General features: G+C 61.4%; 1 protein-coding gene across 1 annotated transcript; it reads left to right on the top strand.

The window, feature by feature from the left end:
• Positions 1 to 211: 211 nt before the first annotated feature.
• CNN1 (calponin 1) lies at positions 212 to 18315 on the top strand. The gene is made up of 7 exons (XM_006124749.5): positions 212 to 557; positions 13701 to 13822; positions 14218 to 14284; positions 14786 to 14923; positions 15554 to 15664; positions 16189 to 16335; positions 16496 to 18315. The coding sequence occupies exons 1-7, from the start codon at positions 360 to 362 to the stop codon at positions 16736 to 16738; spliced, it is 1026 nt and encodes a 341-aa protein (XP_006124811.2). The 5' UTR covers positions 212 to 359; the 3' UTR covers positions 16739 to 18315.
• Positions 18316 to 19142: the final 827 nt, after the last annotated feature.

Raw genomic sequence — 19142 nt, 5'->3', positions numbered from 1 at the left:
AGCGTCTGCCAAGGGGAAGGCTGAGAGCCGGCCAGGCCGGAGGAACAGGCAGGGAGGCTAGTTCGGCTCCGCCCGTCCCTTCGGGGCTGCGAGGTGTGCCCCGGGGGCGGGGGCAGGGAAAGAGGAGGGGCTGAGCCCGGCACCAGCCCCCTGCCCAGGGAGGGAGGAGCGGAGGGGGAAGGGCGTGGAAGGGAGCGGTCACGCCGGTGGGCAGAGGGGGCGCACGCCCCGGCGGGGGCAGGTCGCGGCGTTCTCTGCATAGTTGCCCCAGCTGGAAAAAGTGACGTCGTTATTTCTTAATACCAAGGGGCTGACATCAGGGTCCCCGGCGGGCCACGATTGGCCGGGCCGGCCGGCCAATGGGAAGGGCTCCCCCCCGGCCACGCGGAGGGGGAAGAGCCAGAGAGCAAAAAGTTTTAAAAAGTTGCAGGGAAAGGCAGGACGCGGCAGAGGGGCAGCGGGCGCCGAGCGGGTCCCATCTCCAGCAGGGCAGGATGTCCTCCGCGCACTTCAACCGGGGACCGGCCTACGGGCTGTCGGCAGAGGTCAAGAACAAGGTAAGGGGGGGGGCGACCCCCCACCAGACCCCAGGGGCTCAGGGTCGGGGCTTCGGGCGTGGGAGCAGACCCCGTGGGGCGTGTCACCCTGCAGGGCACGTGGTGGCCACCGGCGGGGGCAGGAAGTCGGCCCTCGGGGGTGGTTGGCTCAGGTGGGTGGGTCCATTGACCTGACACGGGATGGGGGGACCGGGCCGGCTGGGGGATCTCGTAACTCGCATAACCCCGGCCAGTTCCTGCTGCTCTAGGCTCCGCTGCCCCGGGAGGCTGGACCCCTCCCGGGCAGCCCCATCTCCCCTCCCGGCCGGCGCAGCGAGGCGGTTTAGCCCAGGGAGCAAAGGAACCAGACCCAGCGGGCTGTGGGGGCACCAGGATTTTCAGCACAACCCTCCCCAAGCGCCCCCGCGGCAACGCCTCCAGCAGCTGGGCAGACGGGGCCCTAGTCCCAGGGAGGTGGCCCAGAGGGACCCTCTCTTGCAGCAGGCTCAAAACCAGTCGGGGCAGGCAGGGTCTGGCCCAGGAGGAGCCGGGGGGGGGGGGTGTTCGTCCAGCGCCGGGCACGGGGGGGCATTGCTGGGGCCCCTGGGACACATGGCTGGGGGGGCGGCAAGACAGGTGGGGGGCGCGAGGGAGAGGGTGTGTGAGAGGCAGAGTTCAGGGCCAGGGCTACACCCCTCCGTGTTCCCCCCTCACCTCTGACAGCAGCCTGGGGGAGCCCTCTGCTTGCACTGGGGAAACCTGCCTCCTTCCAAGCTGGAGTCCCCCCCACATCAAAGCTGCGGAGCCCGAAGTCCTGGGGAGGGCAGATCCATCACGTCCAGCACTGCCTTTCCCATGGGGGAGGGAGACCCACGGATCCCCCCGACTGCCCATCCCCAAGCTCGGCCTCCACCCGGTGCAAATCGCCCCCTGCAGCGGCGGGTGCGACGCAGGGTACAGACGAGCCCCCCAATCAGAGAGCCCCCCCTGCCAGCCAACGCGCAGCAATGGCCTGGGAGCCAGACTCTGCTCTGCCACTGGCCTGCTGGGCCACCCTGGGCAAGTCACTTTGCTCTGCTGCGCCTCGGTTTCCCCACTGGGGACAGCAACTGGGAGCGCGGCGAGGTGAGCCCGGCCTAGAGACGGGAGCCAACTCTTCAGGATGGGGGTCCAGCGCACTCCATCCCCACAGCCTCTCCGAGTTATGGCCACATCCCCCCCCCCCCCGCTGCCCCCAGAGCCCCTTCCCCTCCAGCCTTGGCATGGCAACCCCAGCTCCAGAACACGCCGGACGCTGCTACCTTCCCCCCCACAGGCCTGAGGAAGCAGGACCCCATCCCCCCTCCAGCCCGGGCTGCCCCCCTGGCCTCCTCCCTAAGCCTCAGGGCCTCCCTTGCTGCTGGTGCGAGAACCTTCTCCCTCGCAGCTCCAGCTGGCAGGGAGCTCTGGCTCTGCCCCTCGGCCCCCTGGCCCTTTCAGCTCGCAGTTGGGAGCATTTATCCGCCCCCCCCCCAACTGCTCACTCAGGAACCCCTCCCTCCCCCCCCAGCCCCTCACTCAGGAACCCCTCCCTCCCCAGCCCTTGCTCATGAACCCCTACTCCCCCCCGACCCTGGCCCCTCGCTCAGGACCCCCTCCTTCCCCCTCCCTCAGGAACCCCTACCTCCCCCCACCCAGCCCCTCGCTCAGAGCTCAGCTGGGACATAGCTACGGTGAGACAGTCAGGGAAGTGCTGCTACAGCTCTGGGCATGAGGTCTAGTGGTTAGAGCAGAGGCTGGGCATCAGGACTCCTGGGTTCTAGTCCCAGATCTCACATGGACTCCCCTCCATGGCCTTGTCCTTTTGTGCCTCAGTTTCCCTTTCTGTAAAATGGGGGTAACAGCCCATCGCGCTGAGGAAGGCTTGTGGCGTGTTCTGATGCTGCCATGCGGGGGGTGAGCCTCGGGTCTGCGATCACAGCATGGCGGGACAGGGGCAGCCTGGAGCCCAGGGTGAGGGGCACAGGGCACCTGAGGCCTCCTGAGCTTAGAGCACGAGCCATTTCCTCCTGGAGCCTGAGGAAGTTCTGGGCTCCCCTCCGCTTGGATGTCACTGGGGAGCGGGATCAGGAGACCTGCCCCCTCCCCCCCCAGTACTGCACATGCCTGGAGAGCTTCTTGCCCCGAGGGAGCCCTCTGTGGTGGGGAGCAGCCAACAACTGTGGGGAGGGAAAGTGAGGCCCCTGCAAAGCCATGGGGAGAGAGACCCACCCACCCCGTCTCCCTCTTTCACCGAGTGGTGAAATTAACGTGGATCTGTGTCCCTTCCCCCCCCCTCCAGGGGGCTTCCCGCTGAAGGGGGCCATTCTGTGACTGTGCTGGGGAAGCGGGGCTCCCTGCGCTCAGGGTCTTGGGGTCACCTGCTAGTTTCTTGCTGCTTGAGACAAAGCAGGGCTCCCCCACAGCTCTCTACACCCCTGCTGTCCCCGGGAGACACAGACGCGTTGCCTGGGGCCAGAAGGCGGGGAACTCCGAGCTGGGCTCCTTTGGGTGCTGTGACAGCACCCAGCCAGGGTCTGGCAAGGATTCAGTGCGCACCTCCCACGCTCCACGGCTCGGATTTGCTACTGTCCAGCCACCGCTGCTGCTGCACAGCGACCCCCACGTGTCCTGGGGGGCACCCTGCTCCTCCTCCCAGGGGCCTTGCCCCAGAGCCGGAGGGCCGGGCTATCCCCAGTGTCCATGGCCAGCGATTACCAGGCAGACAGCACCCCCAGCCCTTGTCTGGGCTCCCCCCGCTTGGAATTCTTCAGCTACCTTTCTGGCAGCCCCTGTGCACAGCGCCCGGCTGCCCATATATGGTCGGCTTTGGGGATTTTTCGTAGCCGGGCCCAGGAGCGGGCAGCTCTATATAAGGCATGGCTCGCTGTATAAAGCTGCTAGGGCCCAGGCAGCTGGCTGTCTGCACAGAGAGATCCCAGGTGGGGGAGACACCCCAGGCCTCAGAGATGCAGACACCCCCCAGCCGCTCGCTCAGGCCAGCTGCCAGGGCCAGACGCTGGGTTGGGGGGGGTCAGTCCTGGTCCGCCACTGCCGGGAGACAGGCCTGGTCCTGTCATTTCACCCCCAGTGCAAACTCGGCCAGCCGTCCTGGGGAAGCAGAGCACACCAGCGGCTAACCTCCAGCCACCCCGCCTCCTCCCCCTCCACACACCCAGCGGTGGGGGGAGCAGAGCCAGCACCCTCTTTCCTCCACATGCTCAGCCAGGCTGTGGAGCCTGCCCGGGGCTGTGGCCCAAGGGGGCAGCCGGCTCAGCAGAGGGGCTGCAGGGACGGGGTGTGGGGGGGGCTGGTTTGGAAGATGGCTGGAAACAATGGCAGCTCAGGGATCGGCAGCCCACAGGAGCGTGAAAGGGACCTATTCCTTCCCCACCCCAGGAGGAGACCAAGGTCTAGTGGTCAGAGCTGGGAGCCAGGACTTTTGGGCTCTATTCCCAGCTTCGGGTGGGGAGTAGGGTCTAGTGGTCGGAGCAGAGAGCTGGGCTCCAGGGCTTGTAGGTTCAAGTCCAGGCTTGGGGTGGGGAGTAGGGTCTAGTGGTCAGAGCAGAGAGCTGGGCTCCAGGGCTTGTAGGTTCAAGCCCAGGCTTGGGGTGGGGAGTAGGGTCTAGTGGTCAGAGCAGGGGGGCTGAGAGTCAGGGGTTCTATTCACAGCAAGGGGGAGGCTGCAGCTGGAATTATGCCAGGACAGGGCATGGCAGGTTTCCTGCATTGGCTGGTGCCTGGCAAGGGGCAGTAACTGGAGGAAAGGTGTTTGGCCGGATCTGAGCGGGAGAGGTGGCCCTTGCTGCTGCCATGCCAGCAGAGATCAGAGACCACTGGGGCTCCAGCAAGGGGCAGGGCTGGGAAAGCCCAGTTAGCCCCATTATATACATAGGGAAACTGAGTCGCATGGCAGCAAAGTCATTTCTACCCCAATGCTACAGAGTCTGTGCTGGAAGGAAACCCCCAAATGCTGGCACCCCCTTTCGATCCCCATCTGTCCCTGGGAGGAGAGCCCTGGCCCCTGCTCCTCTCCCGGAACTGGGGAGGGACCCGGCTGTCTGCACCTGCAGGCCAGTTACAGCAGGGCTACGGGCCTGCTTGTGGCAGAGGGAGTTGTGCAGACTGGCTTGTTACGGGAGGGTCGCTGGCTCGGTTGTTATGGGAGCGGTCAGGGTTACAGGTCGGGTTGTTGGGGATGGTTGCTGTGGGCGGGTTACAGCTTGGGTTGCTAGCGTGGTTGGGGGTTACAGGTCGGGTTGCTAGCGTGGTTGGGGGTTACAGGTCGGGTTGTTGTGGGCGGGTTGCTGTCTGAGATGCTGTGGGTGGGTCGCTGGCCTGGTCGGGGGTACAGGTCGGGTTGTTGGGGAGGGTTGCTGACCTGGTCGGGGTTACAGGTCGGGTTGCTAGCGTAGTTGGGGTTACAGGTCGGGTTGTTGTGGGCAGGTTGCTGTCTGAGTTGCTGTGGGTGGGTCGCTGGCCTGGTCGGGGTTACAGGTCGGTTGTTGTGGGCAGGTTGCTGTCTGAGTTGCTGTGGGTGGGTCGCTGGCCTGGTCGGGGTTACAGGTCGGGTTGTTGGGGAGGGTTGCTGGCCTGGTCGGGGGTACAGGTCGGGTTGTTGTGGGCAGGCTGCTGTCTGAGTTGCTGTGGGCGGGTTGCTGACCTGGTCAGGGTTACAGGTCGGGTTGTTGGGGAGGGTTGCTGGCCTGGTCGGGGGTACAGGTCGGGTTGTTGGGGAGGGTTGCTGGCCTGGTCGGGGGTACAGGTCGGGTTGTTGGGGAGGGTTGCTGGCCTGGTCGGGGGTACAGGTCGGGTTGTTGTGGGCAGGTTGCTGTCTGAGATGCTGTGGGCGGGTCGCTGGCCTGGTCGGGGGTACAGGTCGGGTTGTTGGGGAGGGTTGCTGGCCTGGTCGGGGGTACAGGTCGGGTTGTTGTGGGCAGGTTGCTGTCTGAGATGCTGTGGGCGGGTCGCTGGCCTGGTCGGGGTTACAGGTCGGGTTGTTGGGGAGGGTCGCTGGCCTGGTCGGGGGTACAGGTCGGGTTGTTGGGGAGGGTTGCTGGCCTGGTCGGGGTTACAGGTCGGGTTGTTGGGGAGGGTCGCTGGCCTGGTCGGGGTTACAGGTCGGGTTGTTGTGGGCGGGTCGCTGGCCTGGTCGGGGTTACAGGTCGGGTTTCTGTGGGCGGGTTACCAGTCGGTTGTCTTGCCGGCCAGTGGGCTGGAGGCAGCGTGCTCCCCCTCCCGCGTGGCGTCTCCGGGCCCTGGGCGACAGCAATGCCGCGCTGAGAGCCAGCCCAGGGGCGCCCCGGCCTGCAGAAATCCTCCCCGGGGGCACAGGGGATTGCCTCCTCCTGGCCTCTCCACAGCCTGACCTCGCTGCCCCCCCAGGAACTGGGCAGAGACCCACCAAGCCTGATCAGCCCCACGTCCCACTCCCCACCCTCTGAGCCAGCCAGTCCCTAAGCCAGACAGGCCCCGTCCACGTCCCATTCCTGTCCCCAGCACCCGGGGCTCGGTGGGCACTGAAAGGCCCCATGTGCAGACCCAGCCAGGCCCCTGCAACTAGCCCCAAGCGATTAGCTGGAGCCCGGGCCCCAGCTGCTACTGTTCTCTCCCTCCCACAGAAACTAAAGGGGCCAATTCCTCCACAGCAGCTTCCCCAGCACCACCCGGCTCCAGCCAGCACCTGCTGCTCCGGCTCTGCCGCCTGCCCTGCCCTCGGAGATCCCCCACCCCGCACCTCGGCCAGGGACAAACCCAGTAGCATCGGGGGCAGGCACGGCCCCATTTTTCTCCCAAGTTTGGTGAATTCTTCCTGCAGGGGCTTGCTGCTGTTTGGGTTGGCAGGCGGCCCTGGCGCGGGCTCTAGGAATGCAAGTGTCTCTGGCTGCAGCCACACACAGGCAATGGGGGGGGGGGGGGGGAAGACTGTCACTGCATCTCTGGGATGCAAAACAGCCCCCTGCATGGGCCAGCCTGGGCTCTGGCAGGCCCCGAGTCCTGGGACATGCTATTTCCCAGCAGCCCCAGCTGTACACAGGCGTTATACCAGCATTCCCACCTCCCCGCAGGCAACCGCCTGCCTCTGTGCCTCAGTTTCCCCATCTGCACAATAGGCCCGATGCTGCTCTGCTGGCCAGGGACGGGTCGTTCCCTCACAGCACTGAGGCCCTGCGCAGGAAAGGCCGAGATTTTGGAAGCTCTCTGCAGGACACGGGAGGGAAGTAGCCAGGAAATCAAAGCGGACAGGCTGCCTGGCCGGACTCTTGGGGGCTGTGAAAGCGGCTCCCGCCTGGCAGCATGGAAAGGCTGGTCCTGCTTTAGTCCCAGGCTTCTGGGGCAGCTTTGATCGCAAAGCTACACGGCCCCTCCTGCCTCGGGAGGGGCCTTGCTCCGCTGGGCCCACTTGAAAGGGAGGATTCAGCCTGAAAAGGGCACCCATGGGGGGGGGGGGAACGCGCGAGGCAGAGCCTTGAGTCGGACCAGGCTGTTCATGCCGCCAGGCCCCTAGAGCACAGCAGGTGTATTCAGCCGCCTCCCAAGCGGGAGTGTCCACACGCTGCAGCCGGCCCCCAGCTAAGGGCCCAGGGGAGGCGGTGGCCAATCCTAGGGGCAGCAAGGAGGCAGGGCTGTCTGCAGCCCGGGGTGGGGGTGGGAGATTTCCGCTGCCACATGCAGCACCGGGCCAGGGCCAAGCACAGGCTGGGGCGTGCACGGCGTCAGCCTGGGTAGTGGGAGGAGAAGCAGGCACAGGCATGGCAAGCCATGGGCCACGGTGGCCCAGGACAGCCGCGGAGGGAGCGGGGGGAACACATGAGAAGTGAGAGATTTCACCAAGGACACCGATTCTCCTCCCTTCTCCCCGCCCCACCAAACACTTAACCACTAGACCCCACAGCCCTCCTGGAGCCGGGGACAGCGCCTAGGGGTCCTGACTGGGCCAGGTTCTGATTTCCTGGACCTCTGCTCATAGACTCATAGACTTTAAGGTCAGAAGGGACCATTATGATCATCTAGTCTGACCCCCAGCACAGTGCAGGCCACAGAATCTCGCCCACCCCTCTTAGAATAATCCTCTCACCTATGTCTCAGATATTGAAGCCTTCAAATACTTTGAAGGCCCCAACATGCAGAGAGTCCTTCAGCTGTGATCTGTGCCCAATGCTACAGAGGAAGGCGAAAAACCTCCAGGGCCTCTGCCAATCTACCCTGGAGGAAAATTCCTTCCTGACCCCAAATATGGCGATCAGCTAAACCCTGAGAATGTGGGCAAGACTCACCAGCCAGACACCCAGAAAGTTCCCTATAGCAACTCCTATCATCCCTCCATTGACCTATTTCCAACTGGTAATGAATGGTCAATTAGTTACCAAGATCATGTTATTTCATCCAACCATCCCCTTATCATAGAATCATAGAACTGGAAGAGACCTCAGAAGGTCGTCAAGTCCAGCCCCCCCGCTCTAGGCAGGACCATTCCCATCTAAATCAACCCGGCCAGGGCTTTGTCAAGCCGAGACTTAAACACCTCTAGGGATGGAGACTCCACTACTTCCCTAGGTAACCCATTCCAATGCTTCACTACCCTCCTAGTAAAATAGTTTTTCCTAATATCCAATCTGGACCTCTCCCACCACAACTTGAGACCATTGCTCCTTGTTCTGCCATCTGTCACTACTGAGAACAGCCTCTCTCCATCCTCTTTGGAACCTCCCTTCAGGAAGTTGAAGGCTGCTATCAAGTCCCCCCTCACTCTTCGCTTCTGCGGACTAAACAGACCCAACTCCCTCAGCCTCTCCTCGTAGGTCATATGCTCCAGACCCCTAATCATTTTGGTTGCCCTCCGCTGGACCCTCTCCAATGCGTCCGCATCCTTTTTGTAGTGGGGGGCCCAGAACTGGACACAGTACTCCAGATGTGGCCTCACCAAAGCCGAATAAAGGGGAATAATGACATCTCTGGATCTGCTGGCAATGCTCCTCTTAATGCATCCTAATATGCCATTAGCCTTCTTGGCTACAAGGGCACACTGTTGACTCATATCTAGCTTCTCATCCACTGTAACCCCCAGGTCCTTTTCTGCAGAACTACTACTTAACTGGTTGGTCCCCAGCCTGTAACTATGCTTGGGATTCTTCCGTCCCAAGTGCAGGACTCTACACTTGTCTTTGTTGAATCTCATGAGATTTCTAGTGGCCCAATCCTCCAATTTGTCTAAGTCACTCTGGACCCTATCTCTGCCCTTAAGCGTATCTACCTCTCCCCCTAGCTTAGTGTCATCTGCAAACTTGCTGAGGGTGCAATCCATCCCCTCATCCAGGTCATTAATAAAGATATTGAACAAAACCGGTCCTAGAACCGAACCTTGGGGCACTCCACTAGAAACCGACCGCCATCCTGACATCGAACCGTTGATCACTACCCGCTGGGCCCGGCCTTCTAGCCATCTTTCTATCCATCTTACAGTCCATTTATCCAATCCGCATTCCCTTAACTTGCTGGCAAGAATATTGTGGGAGACCGTATCAAAAGCCTTGCTAAAGTCAAGGTATATCACATCCACTGACTTTCCCATGTCCACTGAGCCAGTTACCTCATCATAGAAGCTAATCAGATTGGTCAAGCACGACTTGCCCTTTGTGAATCCATGCTGACTATTCCTGATCACTTTCCTCTCATTCAAGTGTCTCAAAATGGATTCCTTTAGGATCCCTTCCATGATTTTTCCAGGAACCGAGGTAAGACTGACCGGCCTATAGTTCCCTGGATCGTCCTTCTTCCCTTTTTTGAAGATGGGCACTACATTTGTCTTTTTCCAATCATCTGGGATTTCGCCCGATCTCCACGACTTTTCAAAGATAATGGCCAAAGGCTCCTCAATGACATTTGCCAACTCCTTCAGTACCCTTGGGTGCATTAAGTCTGGACCCATGGATTTGTGTACGTTTAGTTTTTCTAAATAGTTCCTAACCTGTTCTTTACCCACCAAGGGCTGTCCATCTTCTTCCCATCTTGCGTCGCTTAGCACAGAAGTCCAGGAGCCGACCTTGTCCGTCTGCTAATGGCCCTTCTCCAAGGCTGCTGGAAAAGCAGCTCCGAGCCCCCCGACAAGGTGCCGACCTCAGGCTGCTGTCATGGCCCTGCCAGGGGGAGGCGGCAGCAGGGGACAGAGCCACTTGGGCAGAAGGCTGGGAGAGATCATAGTGTGACCCTGAGGCTTCCCCCAGCCAGCTCTCGGGCACCAGTTCTAACCCCCCCCCCCCCCCCCGGGGCAGCAGGGACTGAGCCCTTTGCTGACACGAGTTGCCAGGGTCTCAGCCACCCACGTTATTGTCACTGGCACTAACCGGGCCCTGGATCCCGTGAGTTCGCTCCATCGTGCACAAGGGGGGGCCGCGGCTCCGGCTCAGACTCGGACAGGGAGCACGGAGCCCTCACACAAATGCTACGGCAGTGGCTCCGTGTGCGCTCTGAACAGCCTGAGTCCCCGAGCCAGGGCGCGCTAGTGACCACACGGCAGGCAGGTCTCTGCGCCACGTGAAAGTCGTCAAACCGCCCGCCCGGCCTCCCTGCACCCCTGCCACAAGACGTGCCGAGCACAAGCCTTGAGGCCTGGTCCCCAGGGCAAAATGCCACCGGCAAGCCGTCCTCTCTGCCGCTGTGCTGGCCACGGGACATGTGGCTGCCTGGGGTCGCTAGAGGCATTGGACTAGCCCCAGGAAGGAAGGGCTCCTTCCATCAGCTGTTCCCACCCCAGAGGTGGCTGCATTCCAGCGCCAGTGAAGGGCAGTCCCCGGCCCTCGGAGGCGTTTCGTTGGGGGGGGAGGGCGGTGACCACACAGCGCTCGTCTCGGCAGCGGTTTCCCTTTGTGAGCGGCGGCCGCAGCCTCCAGGAATGAATCCCTCTAGCGCAGCCGCTCTCAGACTGTGGGGCGGGACCCCCTTTTAAGGGGGGTGCTGGGGGGCGTTAGACTTGCTGGGGCTGAGGGCCAAGAACCGAACCCTCAAGCTTTGGTGCCCCCAAAGACCAGCAGGGCTTGGGCTAGAGCTGATCCCCCCCCGGCGTCGGCCCCTCCCTGGGGTGGGGCCGCCATTTCTGCTGCCAGCGGGGACACGCGGTCCAGTGAGGTTTGAGAAACCCGCTCGATCTCCCGTCCTGGCAGCCGCGTAGGCCTCTCCCCAGGGCAGGGAGCTTGGCCGAGCTGGCTCCTGTCACTCAAGCGCGGGATTCCCAGGAGAACAGGGAATCTCTGAGGCCGGCAGGGGCCACCGGCTGCTCCGGGGGCTCAGAACGGCCCTTAGAAGGAGCGCGGGGGCTGGTGCAGAGGCACGTTTCCAAATACAGAGGCTCTGCAGATCCCCCCCCCCCCCCCCGACCGTAGCTCGGCTCCGTTTTACAAGAGAAGAGGACACGGGGGTGACCCAGACATTGGCCACTCAGCCAGGGGCTTGTTCTGCCTCCTCCACATGCTGCACAGGGGGCGGGAGGGGGTGCAGTACAGAGCCCCGCTGGGGGTAGCATTGCTGTGGCACTTGCCCTCGGAGCCCCGCTGAGAGGGGGCGCCGCACAGACAGTGAGGGTCTGTCTACACTAGCCCCCCAGTTCGAACTAGGGAGGCTAATGCAGGCGTTCCAAGCTGCAAATCAAGCCCAGGATTTAAACATTTAAAATTTTGCCATTTTTGAAATGTACAAGTCCGGACAAACTGCCTGCGTCTACACACGGCAGGGACCCGGTATTTCGAATTCAAGCCCCTAAATCGAACTACCTGGCATTCCTCCTGCAAGGATATTTAAATCCTGGGCTTGATTTGCAACTTTGAATGCCTACATTAGCCACCCTAGTTCGAACTGGGGGGCTAGTGTAGACAGACCCTGAGTCCCTGCCCCAAAGAGACTAAGCTCGTCCTCCCCACTTCTCAGCTGGGGAACGGCGCCCAGAGAGACGCAGCCACGTGCCCTGGGGCGCACAGGGAGCCTGTGGCCGATTCATTAACCGCAAGACCGACTGGCCGCAGGTAGACCCATTCCCCATTTGGGTGGGGGTACAGCTGGGTAGTGCTACGGCAGGAAAGCCTCCCCTGGAAAGTTAACTTGTGCTGGTGGGTGGGGGGGATACTGGGGACCGCTCGGTAGCAAATTGGTCAACTGCTCGTTGCCAGAGCTAAACAGTTTTAAAAGGAGCTAACAGATAGGAACGGTCCCAGGGACAACGTGAACGGCCACCAGGCTGGAGCAGGCCAGGGCTGCCTGTAGCCTCGGCGCCCGTCTCGGGAGCCAGCACCACGGACAATACAAGACTTGCACAGGAGCCAGAAGTGAGGGGATCAGCCCCCACGAGTGAGGGGCTGGTTTTAGCCTGAGGTTTTCTATCCCATCCAAAGCTACTAGCGATTCTAACTCGGGTTCCTTCGGTTACCCACAGAAACGGCCGGTCTTTGACTCTACTACGTTCTTTCTGTCCGGTGGCAGGGAGTTCCGCCGTCTAATGCTACGCGCGGTGTGAAAAAGTATTTAATTCCTTCCTAATTGGCGATGCCTGTCTCCCTGGTTTCTGGCTGTGAGACAGGGAGACCAGAGATACCTTCTCTAGCCCAGCCACTCGCTCATGTGTTTACCGTGACTTCTCGTGTGGGCCTCCCCCCCAAGGGAGCCAATTCAGTTCTTCCCCCTCTCCCCCCAAGCGAGAGATTTGTTTCCCAGGCCCCTAGCTAGTGCTACAACGTGCCAGCGCTTCTTTCCTGGGGAAAGTAGTTGTTGAGGTTGCCATGGTGATGTCATTCACGAGCCAATGGGAGGGGAGGCAGGGGCCTCACCACGGTGAGCGGTCCACGCATGGATCTCCGTGAAGCAGCGTGCAGATCGGAGATGCCCCATTCTAGCAAACAAGCCACCGCCCCACCCCGAAGCAGTGGGTTTAAATAGCTACTGGAAGAGGTTTGAGAGCCCAAGGGCACAGGGCAGGAAAGTCCAGTGGTCACAGCACCAGCCTGCTCTGCTAGACACCTGCTGAGCCATTCCGGGCCTCCCCTTGCCCAGCTGGCAGCGGGTACAACAGCCTCCCGCAGCGTGGGGGGTGCCCTGATGCCCGGTGACACCAGGGTTCGGACTCCCCAGCAGGGAAGAACAGGTTCTTGGCACGGGCAGACCAGGGCAGAACCCAACCCAGCGCTGGCAGCTGAAGGGCCAATCAGCCCCCAGAGTGAGGGACGGGCCTGGGCTCTCCAGCTCCCAGAGCCTTCGAATTGGTGCTGTGTCTTTCTGAGAGACGTGAGCTCACCCCAGGAGGCAGGGATCATGGGAAAATTCTCCAGCCCCCCCAACCCAGGAGGGCCGGCCGGCCCCTCCTGGCCTTGTAACATACTAGAGTGTTAAATCGCGGTTAATTGAATAGCCGAGGAACCTCATGAATTCTTCTCGGTTAGACGACTATTCTATAGGACCCAGGGGCGGGGCTGGCAGCCGGTGCCCTCCAGCCCCACTCCCAGGGAGCCCCCTGCCACTCTGTGCTGCTGCCTCTGTATCAGAGACGCAGGGGGCCAAGTGGGAGCTGGTCTGCAAGGGGAGCCAGTTTAAAAACCAGCTCCCCTCGCAGACCAGCTGCCTGTTGCCCCTGATACAGAGGCAGCAGCGTGTAGCGGCGGCAGCCCGTCTGGGGGAGGGTCTGTGTTCCTGGACCCAGCGTGAGCCGGAACTGAGCCGGGTGCCTGCCCGCCTCTTGAAATGCAGTCACAGCGGGGGTAGGTCGCGGACCCGTCGCAAGCCAGGACTGGCCAGCCTGCTAAAACATTTACTGGGGGGGGATGCGTGAAGTCTAGAGCATTAACCTATAAGCTTTCGCATTGGTTAATCGTCTCCACTATTGCATCCCTAAAACGTACCCAGCTACGTAGGAGGGTGTGTCCCCCAAACCTGACCCGGGGCTCTCAGGCTCTGGAACGGGGGATATTGGCCCCTGCTGTGCCAAGGCACCGGGATCGGCAGCCTGCCAGTGTGGGTCTCACCCCGGGCGTTACCAGGGCTCTTGCTACCTGGGGTGCTGCTTACGCAGCTCCCCCTGAAGGCAGCAGCCCTGGGGCGGGCAGAGGCCACTGTGCGCCTGGCACAGGACAGCTCAGCCGTGCCCACTGCCCTCTGGCTCTGTTGCAGCTGGCCCAGAAGTACGACCTCCAGCGGGAGCAGGAGCTGCGGGAGTGGATCGAGGACATGACAGGGGAGCACATTGGAGCCAACTTCATGGAGAGGCTGAAGGACGGCGTCATCCTGTGCAAGTGAGGAGCCTGGGGGGAGGGGGAATAAGAGACCCCGCAGCAGCACTCTGCAAGACTCGGGGGTAGCCTGGGAGCGTGGCCCGATTCCAGCTGCAGCCCAATATCTACCTCCCCGCCCATCCCCCCCAGCACTGGCCGGCTAAGCCCTCCCACGAGAGTGGGCCCAGGGAACCTGCCTGCTGCAGGAGGGGCTCCCCCGGCCTCTGTGCCAGCTGGGGCACTGGGGGCGCTGTGCCGCTGGAGGGCCCCAAGCACAAATGTGCGTTCCCTACAGCCCATGGTACGTCCTGCCCGACGTGGGGCCCGACCGGCCTGCGGGGCCCTGGGCAGCAGCTCCTGCGTCCCGCCCCAGCGCCGTATGAGACAAAACCCAGACTCGGGCCCTTTCCTTTCAGGCTCATCAACAAACTCCAGCCTGGCTCCGTGAAGAAGGTGAACGAGTCCACCCAGAACTGGCACCAGGTGAAGGCTCCCCCCGGGCTCTCTAACGCGACGAACTTCGGCAGCAGAGAGACCCTGGGCCGTGGGGCCTGGCTTAGGGCTCCCCCTAGACAGCAAGTCCACAAGCCAGGATCCGGGCTGGGTTTTCAGGCTCCCCAAGGCCCCAGGGTGCTGGGAGACGCCCCAGGGAAGAGAGGAAGTGGCAGTGCAGCCTTGCTTGGCTGGAGCGGGGGGGCCTGGCCCCGACCAAGCTGCCCTCAGTGCTCACCTCCATCCCCAGCCCTTGCCCGCACGCAGTTTCGAGGGCAAAGCACAGAGGGAAGCAGGGCCCCTGTGCGCTCTGGGGAGACACCAGGAGCCCTGCGTGGAGAGCTGGGCAGCTCAGCGGGCCAGTTGGGCCCTGGGTTGGGCCCTTTCCGTCCTGCGGCAATCCTGGGAGAAATCCCCCATCGGGTGCTGGGCCCAGGCGGGAGCAGCGGGGACCCCCGGGCCGCTCCTTAACCCCCTGCCGGTCTGCACCAGCTCGAGAACATCGGAAACTTCATCGCGGCCATCAAGAAGTACGGCGTGAAGCAGCACGACATTTTCGAAGCCAACGACCTCTTTGAGAACACGAACCACACCCAGGTGCAGTCCACCCTGATCGCCCTGGCGAGCCAGGTGAGGGCAGGGATGCCAGAGGGGGTCCGGGATGGGGGAGGTGCAGGGCACAGACGCTGCAGGCGACGGGCATCCTTCCAGCCTCCTGCTCCATGGGCATTGATCAGAACCAGCCCTGGCCGCTGCCCACGCTCCATGCCCGACCCACACCAGAATGAGCACCTGGTCTGCGGATCGGCTCCACGCCGGGGCCAGACAGGGCTGCTCACATGGTACAGAACCTGTTTTGGGTTGAAGAGAACTCGCTGCACAGCAGCCTCCAGGCTGGGGTCCCCAGGTCCCTCAAGGGTGTGACACGCCAGGAAAGGGTGCAGGGCTGCCCCACGAGGAGCTCTCTGTGGGCAGGGAGGCATGACCTCCTGGGCTGGAGGGATGGGTGGGACTGCGCACACACCCCCAAGAACACACAGGTTAATGCTTGAAGTCATCTTCCTCCCATCCCCTGGGCAAGGGCTCCGCCAAAGCCGGTGGTGCACGGGGAAGAGGAGGTCAGCAGTGCCTGGTGCAACAAGAGCTAGAGATGGGGAGCATGGGGGGGAGACGGGCTGGGCTGCAGCTTTGGGCAGGGCAGGGAGAACTACCCCTGCAGCCACGCTCACCTGAGGCCTTTGTTCCCGCCTCCCCTCACAGGCCAAGACAAAAGGCAACAAAGTGAACGTGGGTGTAAAATACGCGGAGAAGCACCAGCGCCGGTTCCAGCCCGAGAAGCTGATCGAAGGACGGAACGTTATCGGGCTGCAGGTCTGTGACTCCCAGACAGCCCCACGAGCAGGGGGCCAGAGATCTGGTCCCAGCACCATCCCAGGGCCCAGAGGAAACCAAACACCAGCCCCAGGGCAGGCCGCTTGGAGCCTTGCACAGCTGGGAGGAAGTCCCACTGCTGAGACTTCTCAGCAGCTCAGAGCCTGCTGGTGTGTGGGCAGGACTCAGCCATGCAGGGGAGCCAGCAAGTCACCCCAGCCCCCATCAGGAGGTGCCAACTTGAACCCATGGGCCCTTTGCTGCCACCTTAGCTGGGGCTTCTCCCTCCGTTTGGATCCGCACCGGGGCTGTCTCAGAGCCGAAAGGAGAAACCTTGGGAGCTCGGGGCAGTTTGACTACACCTGGGAGCCGGCAAGGCCTCCTCCCGCTCCCCTTGGGGACAGCTCTGTGCATGGCATGGTGCCGACCCCCGGGGCAGCACCTCCCGCCGAGAGCAGGACACGTGGTCTCGCCCCAGCCAGCATTAACCCACTCACGCGGTTTGACTCTGCTTCCCCTTCCAGATGGGCACCAACAAGTTTGCCAGCCAGCAGGGCATGACGGCATATGGCACCCGCCGGCACCTCTACGACCCCAAACTGGGCACAGACCAGCCCCTGGACCAAGCCACTATCAGTCTACAAATGGGCACCAACAAGGGAGCCAGCCAGGTAAGAGAGACACAAGCCAGGGAAGGGGTGCAGGAGCGGGGCTTAGCACGAGGGGCTTAGCACGAGCCTGCTGCCATTTCCAGGAGGGGGAACTGGCCTCAAGATCTCATTTCCTGGCCTTCCAGACCTCACCCTCGGGACCCCCCTTCTCTCCCTGCAGGCGGGCATGACGGCCCCCGGGACCAAGCGGCAGATCTTCGAGCCCACGCTGGGCATGGAGCACTGCGACAGCCTCACCGTCTCCCTGCAGATGGGCAGCAACAAGGGCGCCTCGCAGCAGGGCATGACTGTGTACGGGCTGCCGCGCCAGGTCTACGACCCCAAGTACTGCCTCCAGCCCAGCTACCCCATGGTCGGCGAGGAGTACAACCACAGCGAACACAACTTCTACAACTCCGAGTGAGGGGCCGGGCGCAGGCCAAGGCCCGGACTGAACAGAGACGCACACGGCCGTGGCGCTAGAAGCAGCTTTTTTCTAAAACAACAAACCAAACCAGCAAGGGATTACTTTAAAAAGAGGAATGAGGGGAAAACCCGCGTGCTCCCCGCAACGCCAACCAGCTCCCAGAGGGTCCCACGCCAGCTCCCCCAGACCCCCGTCACAGACCCCCCTCCTTTACTGAAGTTGCTTTTAAATGTGTAGTCAAACAGTTGCCAATGCACTGAGGTAGAGCAAAGCCCAGGACGCAACACCGCCGACCAATGACAGTAATTTGGGGGAGGAGAGGAGGGAGGATATACGTGAAAAGCCATAAACATTAGTGATTTTTCACCATTATCACCAGTGTCTGGGCTCTGACACACTCATGCCCTTCCCCCTGCCCTACCATACAGGCGCTGGCGTGCTCTAGAAACGTTGCCTCCCCCAACCCGTTCCCTAAAGGAAGGGGAACAAGCCGCCCCAGGACACATCCGTTCCGCACTAAAGTCGCGGACGCTTGTAGGAACTGATGTGTTCTAAGCCCTCCATTCCCCGCTCTTAAGTCACGCAACCCCCCCCCCCCAATTTACGCAAATGGAAGTCAGCCCTAGGAAACTAATTCCCCTCTTTAAGTTGCTTTGCTGCAAGCCCAAGTGTTTTGGGATGCATCTTGGACTTACAGCGAGGATGGCCTGTAAAATGAACCGGCCCGCAGGGACATGCACTGCTGAGGGCTGAGCACACCTTAGGTCCAGTGTACTTCCTGCTTGCCTGCCCCGGTAGTCCCCCGCTCCCTTTCCCCACTGCTCTCCGTGCCATCCCAGGTGCGCGTTCCCTGTAAGCCGAGCGCTTGGGCAGCTGCCCGGGAGCAATTTAAATGCCGCCCAGCTGATTAGCAGAGCGCCCACAGCCGGCAGCCTGTGTTTCTACTGGTGGTGCACATCCACACATGCCTCGGTGCACATAAAATGTATTCTGCACATGGCTGGAAAACATTAGAGGGAACGTTGGTTAACACTCCTGGCACCAGAGGCCTGAGCACAGCAGGCACAGGGGAGGGGGGGGACCAGCAGTACAGAAGGTGACCGTGTTTTGAGTTTAAACTGCTCCCCACCCCAGCCTCAGGCAAAGGGTCTCCTGCCCCTTTCTTAAGTGCCTGCTACCGCCAGGACAGCACCCTCTGCTACCGAGCGTGTGTGAGCAGGTTTTCCAGCCGCGCGTCCGAGTGCGAAATGGAGCTCCTGGCTAGGAGCCTGCCCATCCACCTCTGCTAGTGCCCATGCTGGGATGAATATTTTGGTGCAAATTAACCTATGGGGAAAAAGAAGAATGTGAACTACTGAAGCCACTGCGTTTCCTGCAAGCCAGGCTGCCTTTAAAAGCCCAGGAATAGGTCCCCATTCTGCATGCTGGCAAACTGAACACTTTCTTTTCAATTCCAGATCAAGTGATTTATAAACGGCTGCTCCAGCCGATTGTAATGTTCTGCTGACGAGCACTTTTTAATCTCTCACTGTGGCACAATAAAACGAGGAAAAAAAAATCTCTCCTCTAACCCTGTTCCTAAGCTTACGTAAGAGCTTCCGGGCCACATGTCTCCGCTGGGGAAGCCTGTGTCTACCAGGGAAGGTCAACACGAAAGCTACTCAACTGCACAAAGCCAGTCCCATCCAAACCCTTTGCCCTCCAGTGGTTTGTGGCACAACCGCTTTTTCTATGCGCCGCTCGTGTGTGACGGGAACGGTCTTAGGCACCTGCCTACCCCGGCATCCCGTACTATTTGAGCATCTAACATTAAACCTCAACAGTTCTCCCATTTTAGAGAAGGGGGGATGGAGGCAAATTAAAACGGGCCTGCCCGGGGCCACAGAGGGAGGTTGTGGTGGAGCAGGACCTCCCCCATCTCTCTGCCCGGCCTCCTAGCCACAGGGCTGCCCTTCTACAGGCAGTCCCCGACTTACGAACGGGTTACGTTCCGAACACCTGGTCGTAACTCGATTTGGTCGTAAGTTGGAAATACCCTTAAACCCGCTGCCCGAAAAACTTGACGTACATGGTTCTCAACTCGAAAAATATTATAACGGGGTGAATGGGAGGCTGGGCGTAAGTACAGATGGTCGTAAGTCGGGGAGTGGCTGGATACAGAAAGGGCTGGTGAGCCACAGAGAGAAATACGACCTGTCTCCCCTCCCAGAGGCTGATTTCTAGCGCCCCTGGGGATTCAGGAGTGCCGACGAGGCACTCTGCCTGCAGAGGTCCAGTCCCGCAGCTTTAACAGAGGGGCTGCAGAGAGAGCACTGACAGCTAGACAGACCTCCCCCCGACTCCGAGGACGCCTGGGTCCACACTAGGGATGTTAAATATCAATTAACTGAACAGTCGAGTA

This window comes from Pelodiscus sinensis, chromosome 31, assembly GCF_052426305.1.
Source record: "Pelodiscus sinensis isolate ZL-2025 chromosome 31, ASM5242630v1, whole genome shotgun sequence".
NCBI classification, from domain to species: Eukaryota; Metazoa; Chordata; order Testudines; family Trionychidae; genus Pelodiscus; species Pelodiscus sinensis.
This window is presented reverse-complemented; position numbering and strand designations above follow the sequence as displayed.

Coding starts and splice junctions, on each gene's coding strand:
- CNN1 (XM_006124749.5), top strand. CDS start 360: ATGGGAAGGGCTCCCCCCCGGCCACGCGGAGGGGGAAGAGCCAGAGAG. Junction 15,665..16,188: donor GGAACGTTATCGGGCTGCAG/GTCTGTGACTCC, acceptor TTCCCCTTCCAG/ATGGGCACCAACAAGTTTGC. Junction 16,336..16,495: donor CCAACAAGGGAGCCAGCCAG/GTAAGAGAGACA, acceptor CTCTCCCTGCAG/GCGGGCATGACGGCCCCCGG.